The 26725-nt window shown below is 44.2% G+C and overlaps 1 protein-coding gene across 2 annotated transcripts in view; it reads left to right on the forward strand.

The window, feature by feature from the left end:
• DAGLA (diacylglycerol lipase alpha) overlaps positions 1-26725 on the forward strand; it is a 106625-nt gene that overhangs the window by 66200 nt on the left and 13700 nt on the right. For both annotated transcript variants that reach the window (XM_073346943.2, XM_073346944.2), the window contains exons 8-20: positions 3144-3278; positions 5260-5337; positions 7106-7230; positions 8832-8988; positions 9327-9410; positions 9580-9657; positions 14849-14929; positions 17891-18033; positions 19545-19613; positions 20781-20853; positions 23217-23413; positions 23840-23969; positions 25140-25321. In XM_073346943.2, coding sequence (XP_073203044.1) covers positions 3144-3278; positions 5260-5337; positions 7106-7230; positions 8832-8988; positions 9327-9410; positions 9580-9657; positions 14849-14929; positions 17891-18033; positions 19545-19613; positions 20781-20853; positions 23217-23413; positions 23840-23969; positions 25140-25321 — 1532 coding nt within the window. The remainder of the gene's footprint in view (positions 1-3143; positions 3279-5259; positions 5338-7105; positions 7231-8831; positions 8989-9326; positions 9411-9579; positions 9658-14848; positions 14930-17890; positions 18034-19544; positions 19614-20780; positions 20854-23216; positions 23414-23839; positions 23970-25139; positions 25322-26725) is intronic.

The following is a 26725-nucleotide window of genomic DNA, read 5'->3' on the forward strand; positions in this document are numbered from 1 at the left end:
TGGCACAATTGGCCACCCTGATTACATGCCCCTGCAGTACTGGGTATAATGCCTTGCAAATGCCATAGCATTTCCTGGGAACTTCCAAGCCCTAAATTGGTGCCCAACTGACAGTAACTATCCAACATAACCAGTTTCCACAGGTCAATTGCTGGATGGAAGATCCAGCTGGGAAAAACAAATATTTTGTTTCAGGTCAGATTGCTCTGAATCTAAGCATTTTCATTTGAGTCATTCTTCCGTTGTGTCCACCTGAGCTGCTGCGACGTCTCCCTGGAGTTGTAGTTTTGGTGCCTGCCCATCCCAGATACATCACAGGGGCTAGCCAGAGAGGAAACTGTGGCGCATCATTGGAGATGTACGGCAGTCGGGGAGCCCAGCCCATAGGGTAGGAGGCACCCAAACTACAGCACCCATGCGGCACTGTAGTGGCTCAAGTAGACATAGTTTAATATCTAAATAACCCAAAATGAAACATTCTGATTGAGGAAAGTGAACATTTTTTGTTTTGACATTTCTGAATCAGGTTTTTTTTTTTGTACTTTTCTTTATGTGACAAGTTTCAGTGGCCTGATTCAGGGTAAGAACAAATGTAAAAATATCAAAATTTTCTATGAGATGGAAGTTCTGTTCTTCTGTCAGCTCTAGCAAAAACTAGTCTCGTCTGTATGGGGATAGGAGCTCCCATCTTTGTGATCCAGTGTTGCAAGATTGGGGACAGCTCCCCACAGAGAGGGAAGAAAAGTCTGTCCTCATTCTGAAGTTTTGTAGTCATGGCTGCCTGGCCCAGGCCTCAAGGAAAACTTGTCCCCATCAGTCTGTGGAAACCTGTGGTTGTTGTCTAGACACACAAGTGGAGTGTCACCAAGTGGATATCACCCTGAACTACTTGGACAGAGATGGTTATTGTGGGATTGGGGAGTGACCTGTGCAACTATGAGTCTATTAGTGCTGGTCTGGAGCACTGCAGGTCCTGCCCAAACAATGTACACTGTCTCTCTAGTCATCTCAGAGGTCTTGTACCTACTTTTGAAAAGCTCCAGCACAAAACTTTCTTGCTGAGCAAGGAATAAGAACTCAACTTTTACGCTGGCCTCTCCATCTTGACAAAAGGTCTGGGAAATCTCACCAGTTCCCTCGGATTTATGGGAATTTCCCCTCTTCTCCTTAAGGCCTTTTGCATTTCCCGCATGCCACTGGTTCAGGGCCCTGTGGGATAGGTTTCCAGAAGGCAGTGCGATTATAATGCTGCAGTGCAATGCAAGGATTCGTACAGGTTAAAACTGCATTTAAATCAATATAGCTAGTGTAGAGATTGTGCATCATTAGTATTTGAAATCCCATTGGTTCAGTCACTGATGATAGAGATCTCTAGCGCAGACTGTGCCAGAGATGGAGGGAAATAATCTCACACCCCAGAAGCCTGCCCTTCGTAGTTTGCCAGAGGTGGAGGCATTTACCTCTGGAAAAGAAGAGCTTCCAAGCAGTGGGTAGGACAGGAGAAGGGAGACCATGTTCTCCAAACCAGACTCTGGTTTCAAGCACATTCTCCAGTCAGGGAGTTACATGTCTAATGACCACATTCACACATGCAGATCAATTGCACACAAAATCACAGTTGTAAATTTAGATGCTGGGTGAAGGTCCCTTTGAAAGTTGTGGGCCGACAGTTCAGGGTAAAGACTGTGACAAACCTCCAGGAAAGATGAAGTGATGGGGAAGAGCCAAAGTAATGGCTAGGTATGTGCTGCAGCGCTAGCTGGGCTCCCCTTTGTGGTTAGATACCAGGTTGCTATATTGGACCAAACCTCTGGATCCCATTGCTTTTAAGCCTGCTGGATCTGAGCAGCATCCAGATACTCTCTCTTAATCTGGCCTCTCCTGTTTAGACTCCTCCTTGGGATATGGGGCCCTGCGGCCCAACTGGCCTTGGCCAGTGCTGGCCCCCCATGTCTCCCCAAGAGCATAGGCATGCTCTCCCCAGAGCTCCACCCTCCTAGGTACCTGAGTTAACAGTTTAACTCTTTGGGGACTATGTGACCACTAAAGCATAGAACGCACAGACTTTGCAAAGGAACTTCTAAACCATACCCCCTTTTCTCATACAGTTACACGGGAGTTACCAATCTAAGCAAAAATAGCACCTGTTTGCAAGATCCTCAGTCCTGCACAGAGTCACTTGAGTCTTGAGCAGTGTCCTTCAGCGACTCGAGGATCCTCCTGCATGTTGCTCCTCCTGCTTAGTCTTCTCTTTCTTTCAGTGCTCTTCCCCCTCTGTCTGTCAGGGGCTCAGCTTTTAACAGTTTCAGAATCCTTTGTTCCGTTTTTCCCCTGTGTCACTGCAGGTGGTGAGCCTCAACAGTCTGAGCTAGACTTAAAGGGTTTGTCATCTGTATTGTCCCCTAAGTCGGGGTGACTGGGGTTATCCATAGCCATTGTTTATCTTCCTGCAGATGTACAAAACCACCCATGATTGACTTAACTCATTGAAACCATGTAACAAACATGATGGCAATCAGATAATTGTTATAAAAATAATACGCTATCTCCCCCCATTCTTCACAGTATGGCTGGGACAGCAGGGTTTGGGAGACTGTCTGGCTTCAGTTTACTAGAGGTGATCAACCTATGACTCTGAGCTAGAGAATGATGGGGTCAACAAGTAGAGGAAATATGGGGGATTTTCTTACTAACATGAATTGTTCAAATTAAATCAGCATTAAAAAGGAAGGCTGACCTTGAGGTTAAGGCACTGGACTGGGACCAAAGTTCAGTTCCCAGCATACTCTCTTTGTGCCGCAGTTCCTCATCTGTAAAATGGGGCTAAGAATACTTCCTTTCTTTCCCCTTTTGTCTGTCTTGTCTATTTTGATTTAATGTTAAGAGACAGTCCCTACATACAACCAGCACAGTGTAGCTCTAATCTCAACTGAGGCCTTTAGATGGTACCGTAATATAAATAATATATATTAATAATTATTAGACCAGAGACTTTTCCCCATGAGGTCCTTTTGGGAATGTTTTCAAAGGGCACTCTGGGAATGAGGCCATTGCTGCCATACTGATTCCCACTCACTCTTTCCCTCTTGCTCCTTCCCCCAAACTCCTCTTCCTTAACCCTCCCCTCTCCCTGGATTCCACAGGATGCATACTCTGAAATTGCCTACCTTTTTGCTGAGTTTTTCCGAGATCTTGACATAGTCCCATCTGACATCATCGCGGGCCTGGTCCTCCTGCGTCAGAGGCAGAGGGCAAAGCGCAATGCAGTGCTAGATGAGGTGAGTGCATGGAGTGCGTCTGGATTGCACGGTCCCAATGCGGGTTCTGTGACTGCGTGTATCTCACTCATTTCCACTTGGCCCCTGTTTTACCTTTGCTTTTACCTGCCTCAGGCTCTGCCCACTTCATTTCGGTTGTATGATGGGCTGTTACCAGTCATTGGGTTGTGAATTAAATATAAAATACTTACTTCTTCTGCAACACCTTGATCTGAGACTCCCAAAGTGCTTTCCATACAGCGATCCGTCCTGATTCTGGTTCTATTCAATATCTTCATAAATTGTTTGGATAATTGCATAGCAAGTAAACCTGGGGCAAATCTACACTACAGCACTACATCAGCGCAGCTCTGCTGATGCAGCTGCACCGCTGTAGCACATCTGGTGAAGATGCACTACTATGTCGACGGGAGAGGTGCTTTCCTGTCAGCATAATTCCTCCACCTCGGTGAGAAGCGGAAGCTATGTCTGTGGGAAACTTGCGTTGCTTGTAGGGGGATTTTTCACACCCCTGAGCGATGTAAGTTATATTGACTTTGGCTGTAGTGTAGACATGCCCTAATAAAATTTGTGGACAATACCAAGCTGGGAGGGGTTGCAAGCACTTTGGAGGATAGGATTAGAATTCAAAATGATCTTGACGAACTGGAGAAGTGATCTGAAATAAATAGGATGAAATTCAATAAGGACAAATGCAAAGTACTGCACTTCAGAAGGAATAATCAATTGCACAAATACAAAATGGAAAATGGCTGCCTAAGAAGAAGTACTGCAGAAAAGGATCTGGGGTTTATAGTGGATCACAAATTAAATGTGAGCCAACAATGTAATACTGTTGCAAAAAAAAGTGAACATTGTTCTGGGACGTATTAGCAGGAGTGTTGTAAGCAAGACACAAGAAGTAATTTTTCCACTCTACTCAGCACTGATAAGGCTCGACTGGAGTACTGGGCTACACAGTTCTGGGTTATACACTTTGAGAAAGTTGTGGACAAATTGAAGAAAGTCCAGAGGAGAGCAACAAAAATGATTTAAGGTCTAGAAAACATGGCCTACAAGGAAAGATTGAAAACGTTGGATTTGTTTCGTATGGAGATGAGAAGACTGAGGGGGAGATAATAACAATCTTCAAGTATGTAAAAGGTTGTTACAAAAAGGAGGGTGATAAAATTGTTCTCCTTAACCACTGAGGATAGGACAAGACGTAATGGACGGGCTTAAATTGCATCAAGGAAGATTTAGGTTAGACATTAGGAAACACTTCCTAACTGTCAGGATAGTTAAGCCCTGGAACTAATTACCTAGGGATCTTGTGGAATCTCCATCGTTTTAAAGAACAGGTTAGACAAACACCTGTCAGGGATGGTCTACTCTAGATAATACTTAGTCCTGCCTCAGTGCAAGGGGCTGGATTAGATGACCTGTTGAGGTCTCTTCCAGTCCTACATTTCTATGATTCCATTAAAGAATTAAACCTCATAACCCCTTTCTTTTTCTAGGTGGGTGATATATGCAGATTTAGTTTCCCACCCCCGGGTAGTACATTATAATTATTTAACCATGTACATCAAGATTATGCCCCCTTCTATACTTTTGTGTAAAGAAGATTCCTGTATCCAGCCAAAATGGCAGGAGGAATATTAGGGATAGTTACTGTACTCAGGGAGTTAATGAAAGTGAACTTGGCTAATTGATACCCCTGCAGAAAAATGCCATGGGAGCAAAGTGGTCCAGGACCCCAATTTTCCAAGGCTGTCATGCTAGTGATAAGAGAGATTCAAAATCAGGGGACTAGAGATCAGACTGGGTGGGAATTGGAACAAAAATAAGCTCAGAAAACTGACCAGATGGTAGGGAAAAAAGATCTCATCATCTGCGAGTTGTGTTGGCACAGAACAATGGGACCTTGCCTTCCCTTGTGCACAGCCATTGTTTCTTTGTGGATGGAGGGAACTCACCCATATGTGTGTGTGATTTACAGGCAAACAATGACATCTTGGCCTTTCTGTCTGGGATGCCAGTGACCAGGAACACCAAGTACCTGGATCTGAAAAACTCGGTAAGTCACCGGCCCATGAGCTCACCTGCTCTGTGCAGAGCCATAAAACAAACAGCAAACTGACTGTCTTCTCATAGCTCGTTTCCCTTTGTCTCTTAGATGGTGTTTGCTCTTTCATTTATTTCTGTCTGTCTCACGTAATCAAGGAAATTAAAGATGAAAAAGACCTATTAGATGATGATAACAATAAAGCTTAGCTCTTGCTTGGGTCTTTCAAAGCTTTCTAAAGCATTATCCTCACCATGTCCCTATGAAGTAGGTGGTATTATCCCACACGGAGGAGAAAGAGCAATTAATTGACTTGTCCAAGGCCACAAATGAGGAGTCCGTGACACAGGCAGGGTGTTAATAGACGACTTTCATACAGAAGTGCTGTCAGCAAAGATCAGGGTTCTATCTCGATCAGAGCAGAAGGCCACCTACACCAAGATGGAACATTGCATGCTGGAACCAATAGTGTCTGAAGGTTGTATTTCTTTAATGAAGGTGAAGACAGCTGAAATCTGTCCCATTTTGTGCAAATTCTGTTTAGCTTTTGGTTTCCTGGCATGTTGCCATTGCAGCCCTTGAGAGGGCACACTTTGACCATCTTCCTGGATTGTTGCAAAAGAGTTGAGGTGGATGACCCAATCCGCTTCTTTTCTGATCAAGTGATTCTGTGATTAATCTACCTGTGGTTCCATTCTGCTCCACTGTGTTCCACTTTGTCTTCAGACTGCCTCTCATTATAGACAGGTGGATAATTGCCTATGTGTCTCCTTTCATAGACAAGGTCAGCACTGTTCCACATGTGCTTTGAGGCACATGGCCCTAGACTTGAAAAATGGCTTTACAATTCCATCTCTGTGCATCTCCATGACCATCTGTGGCTATATGGGAACAATATGTTGGAGCAGCAGTACTCAAACTGTGGGTTGGGACCCCAAAATGGGTTGGGACCCTGTTTTAATGGGGTCAACAGGGCTGGTTTAGACTTGCTGGGGCCTGGTGCTGAAGTCAAAGCCCAAACCCCACCTCCCGTGGCTGAAGCCAAAACCTGAGGGCTTCGGTCATGGATAGTGGGGCTCAGGTTACAGGCCCCTCCACCCAGGTGGCGAGGCTGTGGTTTTGGCCCCCTACCCGGGGCAGTAGGGCTTGGGCAGGCTCAGGCTTCGGTTCCGCTCCTGGGGTCATGTAATAATTTTTATTGTCAGAAGGGGGTTGCGGTGCAATAAAGTTTGAGAACCCCTGTGTTAGAGAGATCCTGTTACTGACAAGTAGTAACCTAGTATCTCCTCTCCTCAATTAGGGCAGTGCAGGGCACTCTGGGTTTTGTGCGGATTGGGACTGGCACTGGGACCTCCTCAGTGTAATTGAGCTAAGACCACTGTGGGATGGCTTCCCTTGCAAAAGTCTGATAGTTTGCTGATGTACTGCAGGAATATCTTTAGATCTAATTCTTAATGTTATTAAACATTTATGGGTGAGAGCCTCAGCTGGTGTTAATTGCTGTAGCTTGGTTGATTTACTCCAGTGGAGGATCTGGCCAAGGATAACCAATGTGCCCTCCACAAGGTAACTGATGATGTACTCCAAGGTCTGTAGCTGCTCTGGTGGTGGGGATAGGGAGGCCTGATGTAATGTGCAGACACCAAGAGGAAACAATGATGCACTTCTCTAACACGTGTTAGGGAGTTCTTGGTGGGGAAAGCTCTGGATAAGGGAGGCTAGGTGAGGCAAGCGCCACCAAAGAGAATATGAAGGGCACTTAATCTCTCATCTCTTTCAGCAAGAGATGCTGCGGTACAAAGAGGTCTGTTATTATATGCTGTTTGCCCTGGCAGCCTATGGCTGGCCCATGTACCTGATGAGGAAGCCCACCTGTGGACTCTGTCGCCTGGCTAGATCCTGCTCGTGAGTGGCCTTCCCTGCCTCTCCATCTGCCTTCACTTTCTCTCTCTCTCTCTCCCCATTTTGCCTCCTCTCTCCCTTTTCTCATTTTTCCCTTCTTTCTCCTTTTCTTTATCTATCTCCCCTTTCCATCCATTTCTCTTCTCCTCACCTCTCCTTCTTTCCTTTCTTTCTTCTCTCAGGCTCCATTCCCTCTCGTCTGCTCAGTTACTTTCCCTATCCCTTCCCGTCCTTTCTTTTCAGTCCCTTACTCCCAACTGCTCATCTGTCCTCCCTATTAAATAATCCAGGCTGTGTCTCAGTATGCCCTCTCTGACATGCTAAAGACCTTGCCAGACCTGTGTGCTTCATACAGCCAGAATGGGGAATTGATTAAGACTATATTCACTGAATCAGAATTGCCATCTCACAGCTCTGGGAAGCACAGAAATGCAAGGAGCTGACATTTGGCGTGAATGAGATTTGGCTAGGATCTGTGCTCCTTGCTGTCTGGCATTTATTTCTGACTCCAGGAGTAGCATGGTCACCTCCAGGTAGCAGCACTGCAGTTAAAGTGAGGTAGCACTTTCATTTTAAACATTCTATATTTTCAGTTGCTTGGAACTTTCTCATTATTTTCTTTTTTTGTGGGGGAGAGGGGAGCTACGCTTTTCAGGCACGGTCTCAATCCAGAAGTTGTTTTGATTTTTAGGAACGTTTTTAATAAGAGTCTGTCCACTTTTCAGTCATTTGTGCATGAGGTGTAGGGAAACACATTTTTCAAGTCCTTTTGGTGATTAGGTTTGGTGGTTAGCCTCCAGAACTGCTTTGTTTTTTACCGACATAGACCTGAATGAGGGATGGCCTCTTTTTCTGTTACAAGACATTTGGGATTGCAGTAACAAACGTATAGCATCCCTCCAGGCATGCAAAGTTGTGCAGGGTTCAAAGATCCCACAGTCACATTGATTCTTCAAAAAGAAAAGGAGTACTTGTGGCACCTTAGAGACTAACCAATTTATTAGAGCATAAGCTTTCGTGAGCTACAGCCCACTTCATTGGATGCACGAAAGCCCACGAAAGCTTATGCTCTAATAAATTGGTTGGTCTCTAAAGTACCACAAGTCCTCCTGTTCTTTTTGCGGATACAGACTAACAGGGCTGTTACTCTGAAACCATTGATTCTTCGGTCATTAGTTGCACTGTTGCTCCTCCTGGTGTCCACAAGCAACATTGCACCCCCTCATGAAGATTTTACATGGTGACACTGAAAAAGAGGGTGTGTCTACTCTGGGAAAAACTGAGCATTTTTTGGCATGGGTGCAGCTCCACCTGTAGCATAGGGGAGCACGGGCATTTTTACCGCCATGGCATCTAAACCTACTCAGGTCACAGTTAGGTGGTAAAAATGTCTGTTCCTTCTTGGCTGTGATACAGCTTCATGGCACCAGTGCATAAAAAACAATGGCCAGAGACTCGCATGCAGAGTCTCTCAAGCCCACATAGTATCTCCCTCTGTTTTCCCTTCTCGGCTCAGTGCCTCTCCTGCTTGCCCGCCCCTCTTCCCAAAGCCCCACTTCTCCCCACCTTTCCTTTTTCCTCAGAGTAGTTCTTTTTCTCTGCAGATGTTGCTGTCTCTGCCCCTCGCGGCCCCGCTATGCCCCTAGTGTCACCATTGAGGAGGATAACTGCTGTGGCTGCAACGCCATTGCTATCCGTCGCCACTTCCTAGATGAGAATATGACTTCCGTGGACATTGTCTACACCTCCTGTCATGATGCGGTAAGGAGACTCTATGTCACCTGCTGTGCTCCGGACATGTTCCCCAGCCACTTCCCCATGAGAGCTATGTGCTCTCTAGCATGGCTGGAAGGCTCTTAAGCCATTCCCCCGACACTGGAGATCCCCCTCCGGACTGACCGCACCATGTGTATACAAGTCTTTACGTTCCTGCTGACCTTGAACAGTCCAGAGGGGAGATCTGTCATGCAGATGGTCTGCTTCCCTCTAGCTGGGAGGGAAAGTGTGTGTGTGTGTGTGTGGCGGGGGTGGGGGTGGGGGGGGGGAAATCACAGCTAGGTGGGGCTGAAGGTTTTAACAGGGTAATGTATTTTACCCAGGTCTATGAAACTCCTTTCTATGTGGCTGTGGACCATGAGAAGAAGAAGGTGGTCATCAGCATCCGAGGAACTCTGTCTCCAAAGGTATGGATGCTCTGTGATGGAAGTCTCCTGGCGTTCACCCTCACCAGCATGCACCAGCTTATGCTTGGTCCTTGGGAATCTCCTTCGGTACAAGCAGAGAGTTCATTTCACCCTCTTGCTGTCTTTCTTTCTCTCAGTCTCTGAACTGTATTGGTTTCTCTCCCTCCAGGATGCCCTGACTGACCTGACAGGGGATGCAGAGCGCCTCCCAGTTGAAGGTCACCATGGAACCTGGCTGGGACACAAGGTACTCAGAAAATGCTGCTTATTTTGGCCTTCTAATTTTACAGTGTAATCCCAACCCCTGTCCCCCAAAATGTTGTAAGATTTATTAATTATTTGAGAGCCTTGGATTAAAAAACTGGCTGTATCATGGCCAAGTGGCATTATTAAAACCCCCAAAATCTTCTAAGGTCACTGTGCCATTAATCAAAGAAAAGAAAGATACACAATTAATAAAAATATGACTTTAATAAAAGGAATCTGTTAAGGTGGAAAACAAAATCACTGACAGCAAATTCTGATAAGCTCAGTCGGAAGAAAAATAAATTTAGCCCTGACAGAGTGTAACAGTCTCAGTGTTGCAAGGCAGATGGTCACTGACCCACACCAGAGCCTCATCTCTATTGAGAAAACTTACACTGGTGTAACAAAATTGATGTAGCATGTCTATATTAGAGATCTGGCCTGGTGTAACTAAATCGATTTAGTTAGTATAGACAACACCTTTGACCCCAGGACAGCAAAGTGCTAAATTTAAAGCATGTGCTTAATTTTAAATACATGAGTATCTTAGTCAAAGGGACTAATTCCATGCTTAATGTTAAGCACATGCTCAAGTCCTTGGCTGGACAGTGGTCTAATATCCTGATCCGGAACGGGGGGTGGGTTAGCTCAGTGGTTTGAGCATTGGCCTGCTAAACCCAGAGTTGTGAGTTCAATCCTTGAGGGGGCCATTTGGGATCTGGGGCAAAAATTGGGGATTGGTCCTGCTTTGAGCTGGGGGTTGGACTAGATGACCTCCTGAGGTCCCTTCTAACCCTGATATTCTGTGATAATGTGAAGACTTGCTCATGCAGGTAGTTCTTATTCACATGCATACTGTCACTGGGACTCTTGTGTTTGGTTAAGGATTATATCTATGGATAGGCTTTCAGAATGGGGCCATATTGTTGAAACCAAGGTTGCATTCTTGCTCTTGTAAATGTGAATGCTGTGTTTTAAGCTTCCGAAGTAACAAAAATTAATCAGCATAACAAAATAATATTCAGAAATAAATGAAGTAATGTTTTTATCATATAATTGGCATTCAGAAATTTAAAGTCTGTGCTGCTCGTTTCATTTACTAAATATTATGCTTATCAAAAGGAGCTAGCGCTAACATCTCCTGCTGTTCAACTAATGCATTTTGTTCAAAATTACGTAGTATAATAATAATTGTAAACAATTTTTATGAAATAAAAAAGATAAAATGTAAATCCAAATGAAAATGACATTAATAAAATGAAAATCTAAGTTACAAGTATCTTATTATCTATTGTGCAAATCTAAAATCCATGTTAGAGATAAAGATTTTCTCTTGACTGATCTTTTTCGAATATTTGCATAAATATGTCTGATTTTATTACATATTTTATCAGAGCATTTGCTTTTTTCTTTTTGTATTTTTGTTTGGCCTTTTTATTAAAATTTTCTTTGCTATTCTTTGATTAATGGCTTCGCAACTTCAGATATAACTAAAAGAAGTTTAGTTTGTTTTTTATTTTATAAAAACAAATTATAATTATAAAATATATTTGACTATATTTTTCAGATCTTAGATAACCCCCAATAATAAATAGCAAAGACATATATAACTGTATTTTAAAATACTGTTATCAGGCCTGCTGACGGGGGGTGGAGGGGGCGATTTAAAAGGGCCCAGGGGCTCCCAGCTCGTGCCACAGTAGCAGTGGTGACATCTGGGAACGGGCCGCAGGGCTCCTAGGCACACGAGACCGCTCCGAGTCCTGCAGGCCAGTGTGATTGGCCAGCATGGGCAGTCCTGGAAGTGACGGATTTGTCACTTCCGCCCTGGGCCCCACCCCCTCAGGGAAGGCCCTGGGCCTGGGGCCCAGAATTTCTGTTGGCGGTCCTGACTGTTATTAATATGAATTACTAGATAATTAAAAGCTATTGGCTCCCAAGAAAGACTAAATAAGATAATATTTTGTATGTCTCTTGATACATTTTTAATATATTGTATAAAAATCAAAAGTTAATGTGAAAATAAATGAAGTGCTTCACTCATACTCACATGTATCTTTGACAAAAGTATATGGCAGTATTGGGACTTACCATAAGTTGTTTTGTTTTCTTGTGTTGATTACTTTTTCACACATACACAAGTAACAGGAATAACCCACCTCCGTTTGCTGAGCCAGTTCACTGTTCTGTTTCATGTACAGTTTATCATGTGATCTACAATTGGAAACTCTTGACAGGTTTGTACTGACCTCACCACCGATTCATTACAACTACAATAGGAAGGGAGTGGTTGAGTCACATCTGTTGTCATAGTTTCATTAGTTAAGAATGACCTGTGCTATTGCTGGGGCTTGACTATATCTATATTCAAGGTTGGCCGGTTATCATTGCAAAAGTAGTGTAAAATCACAAGTCTATGGGAAAAATAATTTTAAAAAAAGTCATAGGGTTACATTATATTGAGCAAAATGCCCTTAAAACTCAATCTAGTTGTAGTCATATTGATCCCAGGATATTAGACAAGATGGTGAGGTATACCTTTTATTGGACCAACTTCTGCTGGTGATGGAGACAAGCTTTCGAACCATAGAAGAGCTCTGTGTGGCTCGAAAGCTTGTCTCTCTCACCGACAGAAGTTGGTCAAATAAAAGATATTATGTCACCCATCTTGTCTTCTTAAAACTTAGGTTATTCTTTCATGGTCCAGTGCAATGAACATATCTAGAGCCAAATAGCTAAAGAAGAAATAAAATAATAAGGTAACAGAGGAATCTTTCCTGGTAGCAAGCTAGCCAGGGTGACAGACAGGGACCATGTCTTGTAACAAAAAGCCTTAAAAGTTATGGCTATGACAAATAGCATGCTCTTTTAACTATAACAGCTAGATACAACAGTTCCTAATAACAATTAATAACAACTTCTCTTCTTCCAGTAGAGCCTATGTATGGATTTTCAGAAAGATTTATCTCTGGGGAAAATGTGAAGGGGTTTTGAGCTAGAGGGATCCAAAGTAATATTAGACTCCCCAGATTTCAAAAAGGAGTCATTTTTAACTCCTTAGAACTACAGAACAGTACAAAGTATTTTCTTGTAACTCCCCAAATTCTCCTTTCTGCCCCCTACCAGTGATGTGCCAGTTTTTAAATTAGGCCCCGTTTTTTATTCCTTCATAATTTACAGAATGATATCCCAGTTTAACAGGAAAACTAAATGCAGCTCTAACGATAATGATGAAGCTATGACTATGGTTCCATAATAGTAAAATGACTGTGTGTATTAGACTATCAGTATCAAGAATATATCTATAAGGCTGACTAATTCAACCCAGTAGTAACATATCATCATGGATTCAGGTCAGGATTTTCAAAGATAGGAGCCTAAAATCCATGTTAGTTATCTAAATAAGTGACCTGATTTTCAGACGTTCCCATTGAAGTTAAAGATGAACAGGGACTGTTCTTGAATGAGGTTGAAGTTGAAGAACTGTCAGAAGGCCTGGAGCAGAGACTTAAATGATCCTGATAGCAACTTTTTGATGATATTAGCATCACAGATGTCTCATTTGTAGGTTTACAAACTCATAAGTGTTCTCCTCTTCCCTTTCATTACCAATTTCATTCAGTTCAGTGGTACATTTGATCTTGAAGAATTTGAAGAAACCCAAGTTGCTGCACATTTTTGCAATGTGCATGGATCCCTTATATCTTAATGGACAACACTTGACAATGTTCACTTTTTACTTTAGAGCTGTTTTAGTTATTTCAGGCCATCCAAGCCCTTGTTTCCTATCATATTGTTCACCTTTAGGCAGATTGAGTCAGGTGATTCATTGTAATAGGGTCCTCTGGGGGCAGAGGGGCCTAGCGGTAAGTATCGGCTCGTTGCGGGGGCAGTGGTAGGGGAGTCTGGGCCTGCCCAATCCACTGGGCTCCCAGGGTCCTAGGAAGGTTAGCAGTGTTTGGCATCCAGCAGGGGGCCCTCTGAGCTACCTTCCCTGGGTCACTTCCTACCACTGCTTCTGGTCTCAGATAAGAAAAAAGAAGGAAACCAAAACCTGCTGGCCCTGGCTGGGCTCTGCATATGGTCTTGTCTCCTCTAGGAGGCTTCTCCAGCTCCTTTTGGCTTTCTGGGTAGGTCTGCACTCCTTCCCAGCCTCTCCCTTCTGAGCTGGGTTGCTCCCTTTTTAACCTGTGTCTCCATACTCTTGGGTTGGAGTGGCAGGGTTAGCTGGGCCCAGGAACTCCTTTAACCCCTTCCGTCCCAGTGTGGGGTTTGTATACCCCATCACATTCATACGTTGGTGTTAGCTGATCACTAAACACTAATCATCTCTTGCAGTGTGGATCAGCAGCCTCCATATTTACTATGGATAGAATGAGAAACAGCCATGTGCTGAATTCAACACTGTGTAGACTGAAGGCAGACAAATAAGATGAGCTGGCCAGCTTTCTATAGAACTGTGTTATCAGTTCCCCAGCCACCTTCCAGAAGTTTCTAGATTCTACCTAACTAAAGTCCCCCAAATAGTTTACAACTACAAACCCACTCTGATGTGTTCAGTATCCGTTCACCAGTGGACCCATTCCTCTACCCATCTGGGCTTCTAGACAGTTTTCTCACTCTCTGTTGCTAGTAAGCATAACAAGAACCTTGATGTTCTCATTATTTTCCCGTTAACTTGTTAGAATAGTTAACATTTTTTATTTACAGATTGAAATTAAGAGGAACATGGTTAAGGTGCTAGCACTCCGGAGATCTGGGTTCAATTCGCTGTTCTGCCAGAGACTTCCTGTGTGACTGTAAATACCAAAGATAGATGGCCTAATGTTCCAAGTGTCAGAAAGCTTTCAAAGACATGTTGGTTTCATACTTTGGAATGACAGTGGGCCCTAGTCCTGACTGGAGCCTCTGGGTGCTACCATAATATAAATATTTATTACTTCTGCTACTGTATAGCAGTTCACAACCATGCTAACTAGACACATACTTGCTGATACCCCAATTAATTCCTCTCCAAATGAAGTGAAAGGCTGAGGCAGTACTTTCCCCCATCACGCCTTGGGTGCAGTCCAGAGCCTTAGCTGGAAAGCTCACTAGGTCCTTGCAGTAATTTGCTAGCCTCTGTGTGTTGAGACTGTGCTGATATGCTAATGATCACATTTTGGTCTATGCTCTTTGGTGTCTGCCCTCAGGGAATGGTGTTGTCTGCTGAGTACATCAAGAAGAAATTGGAGCAGGAGATGGTGCTTTCTCAAGCCTTTGGACGTGACTTGGTGAGTCCTTGCTCTCTTGTGCCCCATGCAGAGTGTTTAAGAGATAGGATTCTCCTGTGCCACTGATATTGTCCCTCCATCCACACTTCCCTGAACTATCTGTAGTAGAATTGGTCCCAGGCACTCAAAGCTTTCTTCTGATTCCTGCTGATCCTAGCCATCAGAGCACCAACTTGTTACCCGTTACTCCAATGTCCTTGTTCCTCCATGCTCCCTGTTTTGAAGGGTTCTCCACACCAGTACAGCATAGCTCCAGAGCTAGTTTTCAAGGCAAGGAAGTCATCCCATAGTGACACAGAGCAGAGAAACATATGAATAAGACTAAAATCTCATGCCCATGGAATCCATTAGTTTAGAGAAAGACGACTGGGGAGCAGTGCCCACTAGCATTCATCTGGACAGCTCAGATATATTTTTTTGCATGAGCTGATCTTCCTGTACCATGAAGAAGACCATACCACAACTCCAGAATGCTGCCCTCCAAAGTGAATGTAAATTATACCACACTGACAGACTGATTAACTCTTAGCTAAGGGAGGGCTTCTCTGGACTGTCAGGTTCCTTGCCATGAGAAGATTTCCCTGTTCTCGTGCCCAAAGAAGGCCTTGGTCTGAAGACGGACTATTGGGATGTAGCAAGGAATCTAGAAACGAAAAAGGAGAGGAAGAAGGAAAAGAGGTTATCAAGGAAGGATGGCAGACTGCAGGACTCGATAGCCAAATACCCCAATGAGATTTCCACCTTGTAATGTGTGATAAACGTATGGAGGGATGCATGGGTCACTACTCTGATGATTTCTTAATATGATGCTCTATTCCTTTCGCCGTAGAAAGTGGAAATTGGCCTTATTAAGTGAGTTCTTACTCATGAGAGGGAAATTTTCCTGCTGTCCCATAGATCTCAATAATTGCTGCCCAGACTTGCAAGAATATAGTGGTGTTAGAAGCTCTGATACCTTAATTCTCTCCTGCACATTGTACACACAAATCTTGTTTTTGTTCCTGTCTAAATAATACTTGCTCATCCATCACACATCAAGACAATTTAATTTGATTTCCTTTTGGTAAGATTGTTTTAAATATGATGGGTCCAATCTTCAGCAGGTGTAATTTGGTGTCGCTCGGTAGGATCTGGCCCAGGAAAAGTTAAGGAGATGTCTCCATTAACGTGCTACAGGGAAGCAACTTTGTGAAATAGTCAAGTGCTGTCTGAAGGACAACTTTACCAGAAAGAAGCTGAAGAAATGGTTCCTTGATGGACAAAGCATTTGTTTCACTTATTCTCCTAATAGACGCGCTGGCCATTTAAGAATGCTACTTTAAACTGATAAGAAAAACAAAAACAGTATTGTAGAGATTGTTTCTAATGGTTCCATTTTGTGTCCTAGTACCAGATTTGATTTCCCATCTTAACTGGAGGGAAAGGTTTGATCCCTGACTTGGTAAACTTGGAGTACTGAGGATGTGATGGTAGACCTTCCTTTCCTCTAGAAAGCCTAGGGGCCCCTAGTGCTGCTGTTGGTCATGCAGAGAACTGAGACTCAGAGTTTTAATAAAGCCAACATAGCTTTTTATTGGTAAGCTTTATGATTCAGGCCAAGCCTAGAGCTTCAACTTCTGAATATACACCCAATGCAATAGTAAAGGTCAGAAGTGGATTTTTTTTTATTACAAGAGTAAGTCTGCCAGGTATTGAGAATATCTGAACTCCAGAAGATGCAGCCATCCAAGTTCCAAGCACTAGTTTGAATTTCTCAGTTTTTGGCATCTGATTGGACCTTTAGTGGGAGATAAAATTCAAGGGAACAAACTGACATTTCTAGGAGCTAGGAAAATTAAGGACTGTGGGGCCAGATCTTGGTGTTTTCAGGAGTACTCTGGCTACATGAGCAAGGAGTGGGAAAGGAAAAAATGCCCACATTAGGGGATCAGACTGCTGAACTGAGAATGCATCAATTTTTCCATGCCTTCCTCTACCAGTGACTGCAACAAGAAAAGTCCAACAAGGCAAACAAATTGATCTGTGGAGTTCTCCATTCTGAAGATGAACTGATGGAGGTTGTCTATTCATTTTCCATTCTCCATGGGCACAGAGTCTGTTGGCCTGAATGTTGTGTTTGCTTTGTACTTAGGTGGCCAAAACCAGCAGCTTCCACTTTTTCACCAGTATAAAATGCGTAGTGTCTCTCTTCTTGGAGGAGAGATTGAAATTCCTCCTGGCCATTTATGTAAGCTACTATTACATAATTGTCACTCTGAACCTAGACAAGGTCAAGAGGGGAACTAGACATTTCATGGCCTTCCTGATCACCCTCAATTCCAGCAAATTTATATTCATCCTCCTTTCCAGAGTAGACCATTTTCCCTGACAAGTGTGCCACCCATTGGGAGCAGCCCAGTCTGTTAGATATGCATCTGTGGTTATTCTTGCCACACATATCTCTAAGGTTTCCCTCTGAAAAGGTTTCTGGCACTTGTCCCCCTTGTCTTGAAAATTATTCAAGTTGCCTCTGTGAATGGTAGTGGATGTGGTTACCCACATTCTATCTCCAGGCTGATGGATTCCCTGCTATGAGGAGACAAATTCACAGGTAGTAACAAAACTGTCCTACTCCCATCCATCAGATGGGGCATAGTTGGTGCCCTGCAAAGTTATGGATGTGACTCCTAGGATTGAGGGAATTCCACTTTCACTTCAGAAGAAGGGTCCTTCTGGGGCAGGGATGGGATTTGCTTGCTAGAACTGTCCATTGTGTAGCCTAGACTAAGGCAGCATGGAATCTGAATTCCACTACCACTCCAGAAGGTGTCATCCTACCAGGCCATAATTAATTTCTATTGGTGGAAGGAGAGAAGGTCTAGAGCACTAGTGCATGGGAGAGTCAGCTTTTGCTAAGCCATGGGAGCATTGTAGGAAGGTGCCCAAATTCTTCCAGTATCTCAGCTGGTCTTTGTTTTGCAGGGCAGAGGAACAAAACACTATGGGCTGATTGTGGTGGGCCATTCCCTAGGGGCAGGAACAGCTGCCATTCTGTCCTTCCTGCTGCGTCCGCAGTACCCATCGCTGAAGTGCTATGCCTATTCTCCCCCAGGAGGGCTGCTGAGGTATGTGTTGGAAGATGAGACCTGACTGGGGGGTTGCAGCTGATCATTATTGTGTATTATTTGTACTATGATAGCACACCAAGGCCCCATTATGCTTGGTGCTGTACTGAAAAATAGCAAGAGACAGTCCCTGCCCTAAAGAACTTACAGCCATGGGGGGCGATCTACTATAGAAGCTGATGTTGCTGTTGGTTGTGTCCAACAGGCCTGGTTCTATCTGTCTTGGTTTTGGATCTTGATTATGATGCCAGGTGGACAGCTGCCCCAGACACTCACTAAATCTTTGAAGTCACATGGCACAGGAGTCCCCTGGATAATACTGTAGCTTCACCCTATTTACAGTAGCAAGCACAAGTCACAGTCAAGAGGCTGGCAGCCCAGACAATGTTTCCCTTCCCACATCCTTCACTGTATATTATGTGATTCAGGGCGCTGTGCTCCTCTGTCCATTGCAGATAGATTTACAGCAGGTGACTCATATAGTAGTTTAAAAAAAAATCACCCATCTTGACCAACATAGAAAGGGGTGTGGTCCCTTGAGTAGTCACGACTGTCACTGCAGGGGGTATTTACGGCAGCTGCAGAGACTCGTCCATCACGTTAGTCCTGGGTCTCTGTAGCACCCAGGGGGGGTTTCCATTAGGGTAATCACTCTGGGCATTATCCTTCAGGTCCGTTACCATGATAGGAGTTGCCACAGTATCTGTTGGACAGAGAGTCCTCTGCAGTGACTGTCAAAGGAATTATTCCCCAGGACGGTCACTGAGGGAACTCTGTAGCTTATCTATTTGGATTTCCCCTGGCAGAAATCCATTAGGCTGTGGTGGACACAACCATGGCTAGAGTGTGCTGTTAAACCTCAGACTATCCAATAGCTCTAGGGGGTGCCCTCACTTATCATATTTCTGATCTTCATTGCACTCTAACACAGTTTGCAGTGTTGTCTGTAGACTCTGTCATTTTACTTCTGTCAGTAGTGTTGGCCTCTAGCTATTGTGAATCTATCCACGATTCAGAGAGAGGCCAACGAAGATGTAAATCTCAATAATGAACAGCGATCTGGGAGCCTTGGCTCACTTACCTTGGGCCAGCGGGAGTGGTGTGGTGCAGAAAGTGATGTTCCTAATCCCACGGGCACCATGTAATGTCAGTCTCAGAAGGGCATGGGATGTTCTGTCCTTCCTACCTCTCTCAAGTGTCCTGGCCATCTGAAGACTTTGGGACATTCAGTTTGAGGCACAATATTTGAGTACTTCCTTTCCCAAATGTATGCTAGGGCTATTAGTACCTGGGGCATAAGGAATGGATTTCAAGCCTTGCATCTGTGGAGCAAGGTGGAAACCCCAGATGCCGTGAGGAACAGAAATTGTGGCCTGCACAACACCACAATTCCCCAAATCCAGCCTCTTGGAAATCAGACCCTTCAGAGGCCAAGAGCAATTTGGCCATGGAGTCCTGGTCTTTGCTAGTGAAATCCTACTTGTTCTTCTTGGATCCTATTTCTCTTCCAGTGAGGATGCCATGGAGTACTCAAAAGAGTTTGTGACTGCTGTCGTGCTTGGCAAAGATCTAGTTCCCAGGCAAGTTGAAAAATCTCTGAATTCCTCACTTTAGTATCCACTTGTTCTATACCAAAGGCACCCGTTTCCTGTCTGAACCCCCCCACATCATATCTATCTCCAGTTTCCTCATTTACCTGTCCTCATGTGCTTCTTACTTGTCCCTCTTTTCCTAGTTACCTGTATTGCTGTATCTTTTACCTGGATACTTTTATTGGTGTATCACACACCTGTGTATTGGCATATCCCTCCCCTCTCTCTGTTGCCTGTATGAGTAAAAAGGTGAATATCCTGACTTCACAATTATGTTCATTGTTACATCTGATATATCTGTGCCATCTTGATGGTATCTGTATTGTCATCCCACACCTGTGTACTGTCTCCCTGGGTCCATGTTCTCTGTCATCTCACACCTGTGTACCCTCTCCCTGGTTACCTAGAGTTGGACATCTCACACCTTTTTATCATCACCTTGGAGACGTGTGGCCTAATGGCTGGGGCTTTGGACCAGGAGACCCAGGTTCTATCCCTAGCTCCACCATCAATTCATGGTGTGACATTGGACAAGTCATGTCATTTCACTCTGTGTCTCCCCATCTTTGAAATGGGGATTATGATACTGACCCACTTCTGTAAAGTGCTTTAAGATCTCTGGAGGAGAAGCACCCTGAAGTACTGAGTATTATTATTGGTAATCTGTATGATGACATCTCTCATCTGTCCATTGTCTCCCTGATGATCTGTATAGTGGTGTCTTACACTGCTGTACCATCTCCTTGGCTTACCTGTTTTGCAGTCTCTTATATCTCTAAACCATTTTCCTGGTTCCTCATATTGTGATGTCACACCAGGTACTATCTACCTGTCTCATGCCATCTCACTTCTCAGTATCCATCTCCTTGGTTATCTGTATTGTCACGTCTCATACCTATACACTATCTTATCAATTTATCTGTGGCTTCTTACACCTCATTATCTATATTGTGTAATCTCACACCTCTGTGATGTTTCTTGGGTCATCTGTATCGTGGCATCTCCCAAATCTTTGTAGCATCTCTTGTATTGTGGTATCTCACTTTTCTGTTCTGTCATTCCCACCTCTCCTTGGTACCTGTGTTGTGATACTTACTTCTCAGTAGTCACCTGTGCAGTTGTGGCTAACACCCTTTCTCTCTCTCTCTCTTCCAGGATTGGTCTCTCACAGCTAGAGGGATTTCGCCGGCAGCTTCTTGATGTTCTCCAGAGAAGTAACAAACCAAAGGTAAGAAGATTCAAATCCCCCTGGAATGAAAAGCCGTGACAATTATTCTCATGGAAACACCAGACCGAACAAATAGGTGGTGTCCTGAGCTGAGCCTGTTTAAGATCTCACACTCCAATTCTAGCTCTTCCTGGCCTTTAGTGAGCAATAGCCAGTAATGGACTAAGTAATGGAGCAGGTGTGGAGTTTTCTACCCATGACTCCATGGTCTCTGTCTGGTTGTGCAGTTTTGGGTTAAGTGGATTTGTTAACACTTTGGAGATGAAGGATTTATATGTATATTATGTCGTAAAGATTCATTTCCAGCAGACTGAGAAATGCCAGCATTCTAAAGCAGTGGTGTCCAACCTTATTATCACATAAACCTAAGCACAACCTTATGTGGGCCAAACAGATTCAACCTGTTTTAATAAGATTTAAAGTCACCCGTATTGAGTTATATTTTAAGTTCAGCTTGTTTCATATGTATTTAGATAGGTTGTTTCTATGTACAGTATTGTCTATTTACACACTTGTGTGAACTAAAATGAGGTAAACAAACAATAATGAATTGGCTGTTAATATATATTATGTTGAAGCAGGCTGTGGGCCATCGGAAATGCTCTGGTGGGCTGTAGGTTGGGCACCCCTGATCTAAGGGATAACAGAAGCCTTATTAACACTAGTAGCAGTTTTAATATCAAGGATTTTAAAGGTGACCTGCAAATGGGGGAAAAGGACTCTGTGTCTTTTTGTGTGGTTGTGTAGCGTGACATGCTTGAAAAGGGTTTTTTTTGTTGGTTTGTGGTGTTTGTTCTCTGCTTGTTTTTCACATTGAAAATTCAGCTCTTGTCTATGCTGCTTGTCTTGCAGTATTCTGTGGGTATGTGAAACTGTTGGGATTATGATCTCACAAGGACCAGGAAACTGAAACCTAGTTAACTGAGAGGGGAAGTGGTTTTCATGCAGATTCTTTAGAACTTTGTTTTCTTTCTTTTGTTGCTAATATCTACTTAACTCAAATGCCTAATAAATAGGTATGAGAAAATATCTCTTTGTAAAAGATTCACCATACCTGGCCCTCCAATGCAGGGCTGATAACACTTCCACGCATGTCTCTGGCTCCTCTAAGGAAACCTTCAGCAAAAACAGGGAAGACAAGACTTTGCTATTTCTAAGGTAAAAACAAGCAGGAAAAAAAACTTGGGGAGTGGGGAGACCTTTTAACTTTCCTTTGTTTTCTGATTAAGCAAATAAGGGCACAAGCCAGAGTTTGTTGTTTTGGGACACTTTTAAAGTGTTATGTTTCAGAGTAGCAGCCGTGTTAGTCTGTATCCGGAAAAAGAAAAGGAGGACTTGTGGCACCTTAGAGACTAACAAATTTATTTGAGCATAAGCTTTCGTGAGCTACAGCTCACTTCATCGGATGCATGCAGTGGAAAATAAAGTGGGGAGATTTAATAAAATAAAGGGGACATCATCAGAGGGCCTAATCACGTCGGCCACACTATCAGAGGCTCATTCACCTGTGCATCTACTGATGTGATATATGCCATCATGTGCCAGCAATGCCCCTCTGCCATGTACATTGGCCAAACTGGACAGTCTCTACATAAAAGAATAAATGGACACAAATCAGACGTCAAGAATTATAACATTCAAAAACCAGTCGGAGAACACTTCAATCTCTTTGATCACTAGATTACAGACCTAAAAGTGGCAATTCTTCAACAAAAAAACTTCAAAACCAGACTCCAACAAGAGACTGCTGAATTGGAATTAATTTGCAAACTGGATACAATTAATTTAGGCTTGAATAAAGACTGGGAGTGGATGTGTCATTACACAAAGTAAAACTATTTCCCCTTGTTTATTTCCCCCCACTACTGTTCCTCACACATTCTTGTCAACTGCTGGAAATGGCCCACCTACTACAAAAGTTTCCCCCTCCTGCCACCCTCCCCCTCCCCCGCCCCCCCCCCCGCTCTCTTGCTGGTAATAGCTCACCTTACCTGATCACTCTTGTTACAGTGTGTATGGTAACACCCATTGTTTCATGTTCTCTGTGTATATAAAATCTCCCCACTTTATTTTCCACTGCATGCATCCGATGAAGTGAGCTGTAGCTCACGAAAGCTTATGCTCAAATAAGTTTGCTAGTCTCTAAGGTGCCACAAGTACTTCTTTTCTTTTTAAGGTGTTATGTATCCTGTTTAACCAAACCCAGCAACCGTCTAATGTGAAGTGACCCTAGGAATATGACACTGTGTGCCCCCTTCTCCCCTGGCTTTTTATCCTATTCTCATCGCCACGCTGTTCCTTTCTGTATTTTGGCATCACGATCCGTTGCATCACCTCCTCCTCCTTTTTCTCTTCTTGGACAGTGGCGAATCATTGTGGGGGCCACAAAGTGTATACCCAAGTCAGAGCTCCCGGAAGAGACTGAAGGGAATTCAGTGACCAGTAGCCGTCTCTGGACTCACCCCAGTGACCTAACCATTGCCCTGTCTGCCAGTACGCCACTCTATCCACCCGGCCGCATCATCCATGTGGTGCACAATCACCCTGCCGAGCAGTGCTGGTAAGTACAGCTGGAGCTGCAGCCATGCTGCAAGCCAGCCCAGGGTGCAGGGGCACGCTTCAGTTTTGGAAAGGGACCCAACAGGATAGCCTTCAGGAAAGCCACGGCATTCTTTGGCAGCTTGCTTTGTCTGTAAGTGGGAGTTATTTAGCACCATCCTGTGATGGTTGTGTCTGTCCTGGGGAGAAGATAGAAGGAGGGGAGATCTTGCATCACGATTGGTTAGTGTTGGTCCTGGGAGCAGTGGCAGCAGTATATGTAACTCGGCATCTCTTCTCTTTTACTTTCCCCCTCCCATTCTCCTGTTCTCTGTCTCTGACCCCCACTGTCTCCTTCTCACATTCTCCCTTCTTCCTCCTCTCTGACTCACATGCTCTCCCATGTCTCCACCTCTCCCTCTCTTTTGATCCCTGACTTCTATTCCAGTTGCTGTGAACAGGAGGATCCCACTTACTTTGCAATTTGGGGCGACAATAAAGCGTTTAATGAAGTCATCATCTCCCCAGCAATGCTGCATGAACACCTCCCTTATGTGGTCATGGAGGGGCTCAACAAGGTAATGCAGGGGGAGACTCAGCACGGCAATATAGCTTCTGAGTCCCAGACCCTGGGAGTGGCAGGAGATGGGGAGGTTCAACGAGGGTGTAAGCTGGTGGAGTCCCCACTCAGCTGCTGCAAACCAAAGCTACGCACTTGTTGGAGAGTCGAAAAGTCACGTGCTGGCACCTGGTTTTATTAATTCTTATACATAGTAGTGTATTCCAGTAATGCTTAGAGGCTCCAGCCAAGATTGGTGCCCATTGTACTAGGCATTGTACATACACATAGTAAGAGCCAGTCCCTGCTCTAGAGAACTTACAATCTAAATGGACAAGATAGTCAAAGAGTGGGAGGGGAAACTGAGGCACAGAGTGGGCAAGTCTGGCCCAGCATCACATAGCTCATTCATTGCAGAGCTGGAAATAGAACTTGGGTCTTCTGAGTCCCAATTAAGTGCCCTGTCCACTTGACCATGCTGCATTTCTAAAACAGCACAGTGTGAACCCCAGCCACAGCTGTCTCCTTAATCTTGTCTGCTCCTTGGTTCCTTCAGAACCTGCCCATCCCACACCCTGCTTCTCTCTGGCAAAGGACTGCTTCTGTATTCAAAGTTAATCTAATAAGCCACAACTTCCCCAGTGGGGCAGCTGTGAATAACCTGGAGGTCCCTGAGTTGTCCAGCACCTGCCAACATGCTGGAGCCTCTGCAGAATCTTTCCAATATTAGGCATGTGCATGTCACACAGCAGGATGTGTCTCAAGTCGTTGGGCTTGATTTTACAACCCTTATTTAAGTCAATGGGACTGCTCATCTGAGTGCCTACTAGCACACATGGGTAAGGCCTGTAGAATGGTACAAATACAGGTCCTAGTCATGAGGCAGTGGCATGTAGCTTTACCCAGGTCTCCTAGGCCCTGCTAATTGTGGGGCTACTACAGGCAGGTCCCTAGTTGCTTTCCCCTTGCTGGGCTCCAGCGGTACTTACTGACCGTGTGGCTTTGGTGTCAATATTTGTATAATATCAGTGTGTGTGATCCTAGGTATGATCCTTGCCTTTGAGATCCCTCTAGGCTTGCAAAGGCTGCTGATAAGAAGCAAATCAGGGGATAAGTATGCTTGTCTGGGTGAAGTTCAGAGGTCAGAACAGAAATGGTCACTGAGCAAAGCTGATCTTATTTTGACTAGGTCCTGGAAAATTACAACAAGGGCAAAACTGCCTTGCTTTCTGCGGCCAAAGTGATGGTGAGTCCAACAGAAGTGGATCTCAATCCAGAATTGATCTTCCAGAATCAGCCCCTGCCCAGCGGACCCTCATTACAGATCGGGATTGGAGCCATAACAGTGGACAGAAGGAACAGCAGCGTCAAGTAAGGATGTGCCTTTAATTTCCTTGAAAGCTTTACCCAAGGCCTGTGGAGGGGTTGTTGCCTCCCACAGGATCCCTGATCACTGTGAAGCTGTCCTGCAGTGGCTCAAGAGCATAAGACCAACCCCTGTATAGATTGTTAAGGAGCAGGGCACAAACCCCAAATTGGTTGTGAGTTCTGTACTTAAATTTCACCAAGCTATTATCAAGTGTGAACTCCCCAAGCACTACATCAGCCTTAACATGGAGTCACAGACAGTCCCCTTGCGAACTCAGATCTATTTTGGCACCAAGGTAAGCTTACCTTCAATAGATGGTTCCTCCCACCAAAGATCCCAGTAATATTCAGGTTATTCCCAATCCCAAAGGACCAGTCACTTACCCCAGGTCAGCTGCATCTTGGATCTCATGCCAAAGACAACAGTTGTAGCCAGTCCTATAATTAACTATCTAAAGATGTATTAACTAAGAAAAGGAAATAGAGTTATTTACAAAGGTTAAAGGAGCTAAACACATACACACACAAATGAGTTACAGTGCTAAATTTCAAAAGGTAATAAAAGCTTCTATAATAAGCAAGCTCTCTATGTCCTTTAGGGCTAACACAGACTAGGCACTGCGGATCTTTTGCTTATGCTTAGTCTTCCTTGCCGCTCAGAGTCCAAGCAGCATAAAAGATACTGTTTCTCCTTGTTTGGGCCTTTTATTCCTTCCCCACTTCTGCTTCGAGTTGCAAGTTCAACTGTTGGGAGGAATTGTCTTCTCTTCCTGAGCAGGGCCAGGGGTGGATGGGCGGAAGCAACGAACAAAATCTTTCATCCTCTGATGTTCCACAATGGTTTGTCTGGTGTTGGTGGACCTTCTTTTGTTGGGCAGGAGCTAACATCTCCTATGGCAAAGTAGTATTTCGCTTTCGTTAATTCCTCTCTCCTGTCTGGTAATTTGCAGTTACAGAGCAAATACTTTTACAGTTATAGAGCAAGCACTTAAATATTAACTTATAACATGGGATACAGATATTATCAGTTTTCAGAGTAGCAGCCGTGTTAGTCTGTATTATCAGTGAGATTAATGCATGCATCAGTTTATAAACATTTCATAAAGTCTAAACACTAAGCACACTTATGTACTCTAATACCTACGTTAATGTTACCAACACACATGAGCCAGATTGGTTTCCAGTTCTGTATTTGTCAGTGTTCAGTTGAGACCTAAGGTCTTGGCATGAGCTGGCACCTGTGCTGCCAGCATCACAAGCACCCTTTGAAAAGTGTGACTGGCCCATGCGTGCAGTGTAGATTCAGTGGCTGCTCAAGTGCTCTAGGAAAACGAAGACCATATCATGCTAAAAGTCCACTGATACAGCAAAATGAAACCCAATGGTGAAAGGACATTGAAACTTTCC

The sequence above is a fragment of the Lepidochelys kempii genome, chromosome 6, assembly GCF_965140285.1.
Source record: "Lepidochelys kempii isolate rLepKem1 chromosome 6, rLepKem1.hap1, whole genome shotgun sequence".
In the NCBI taxonomy this organism is placed as follows: Eukaryota; Metazoa; Chordata; order Testudines; family Cheloniidae; genus Lepidochelys; species Lepidochelys kempii.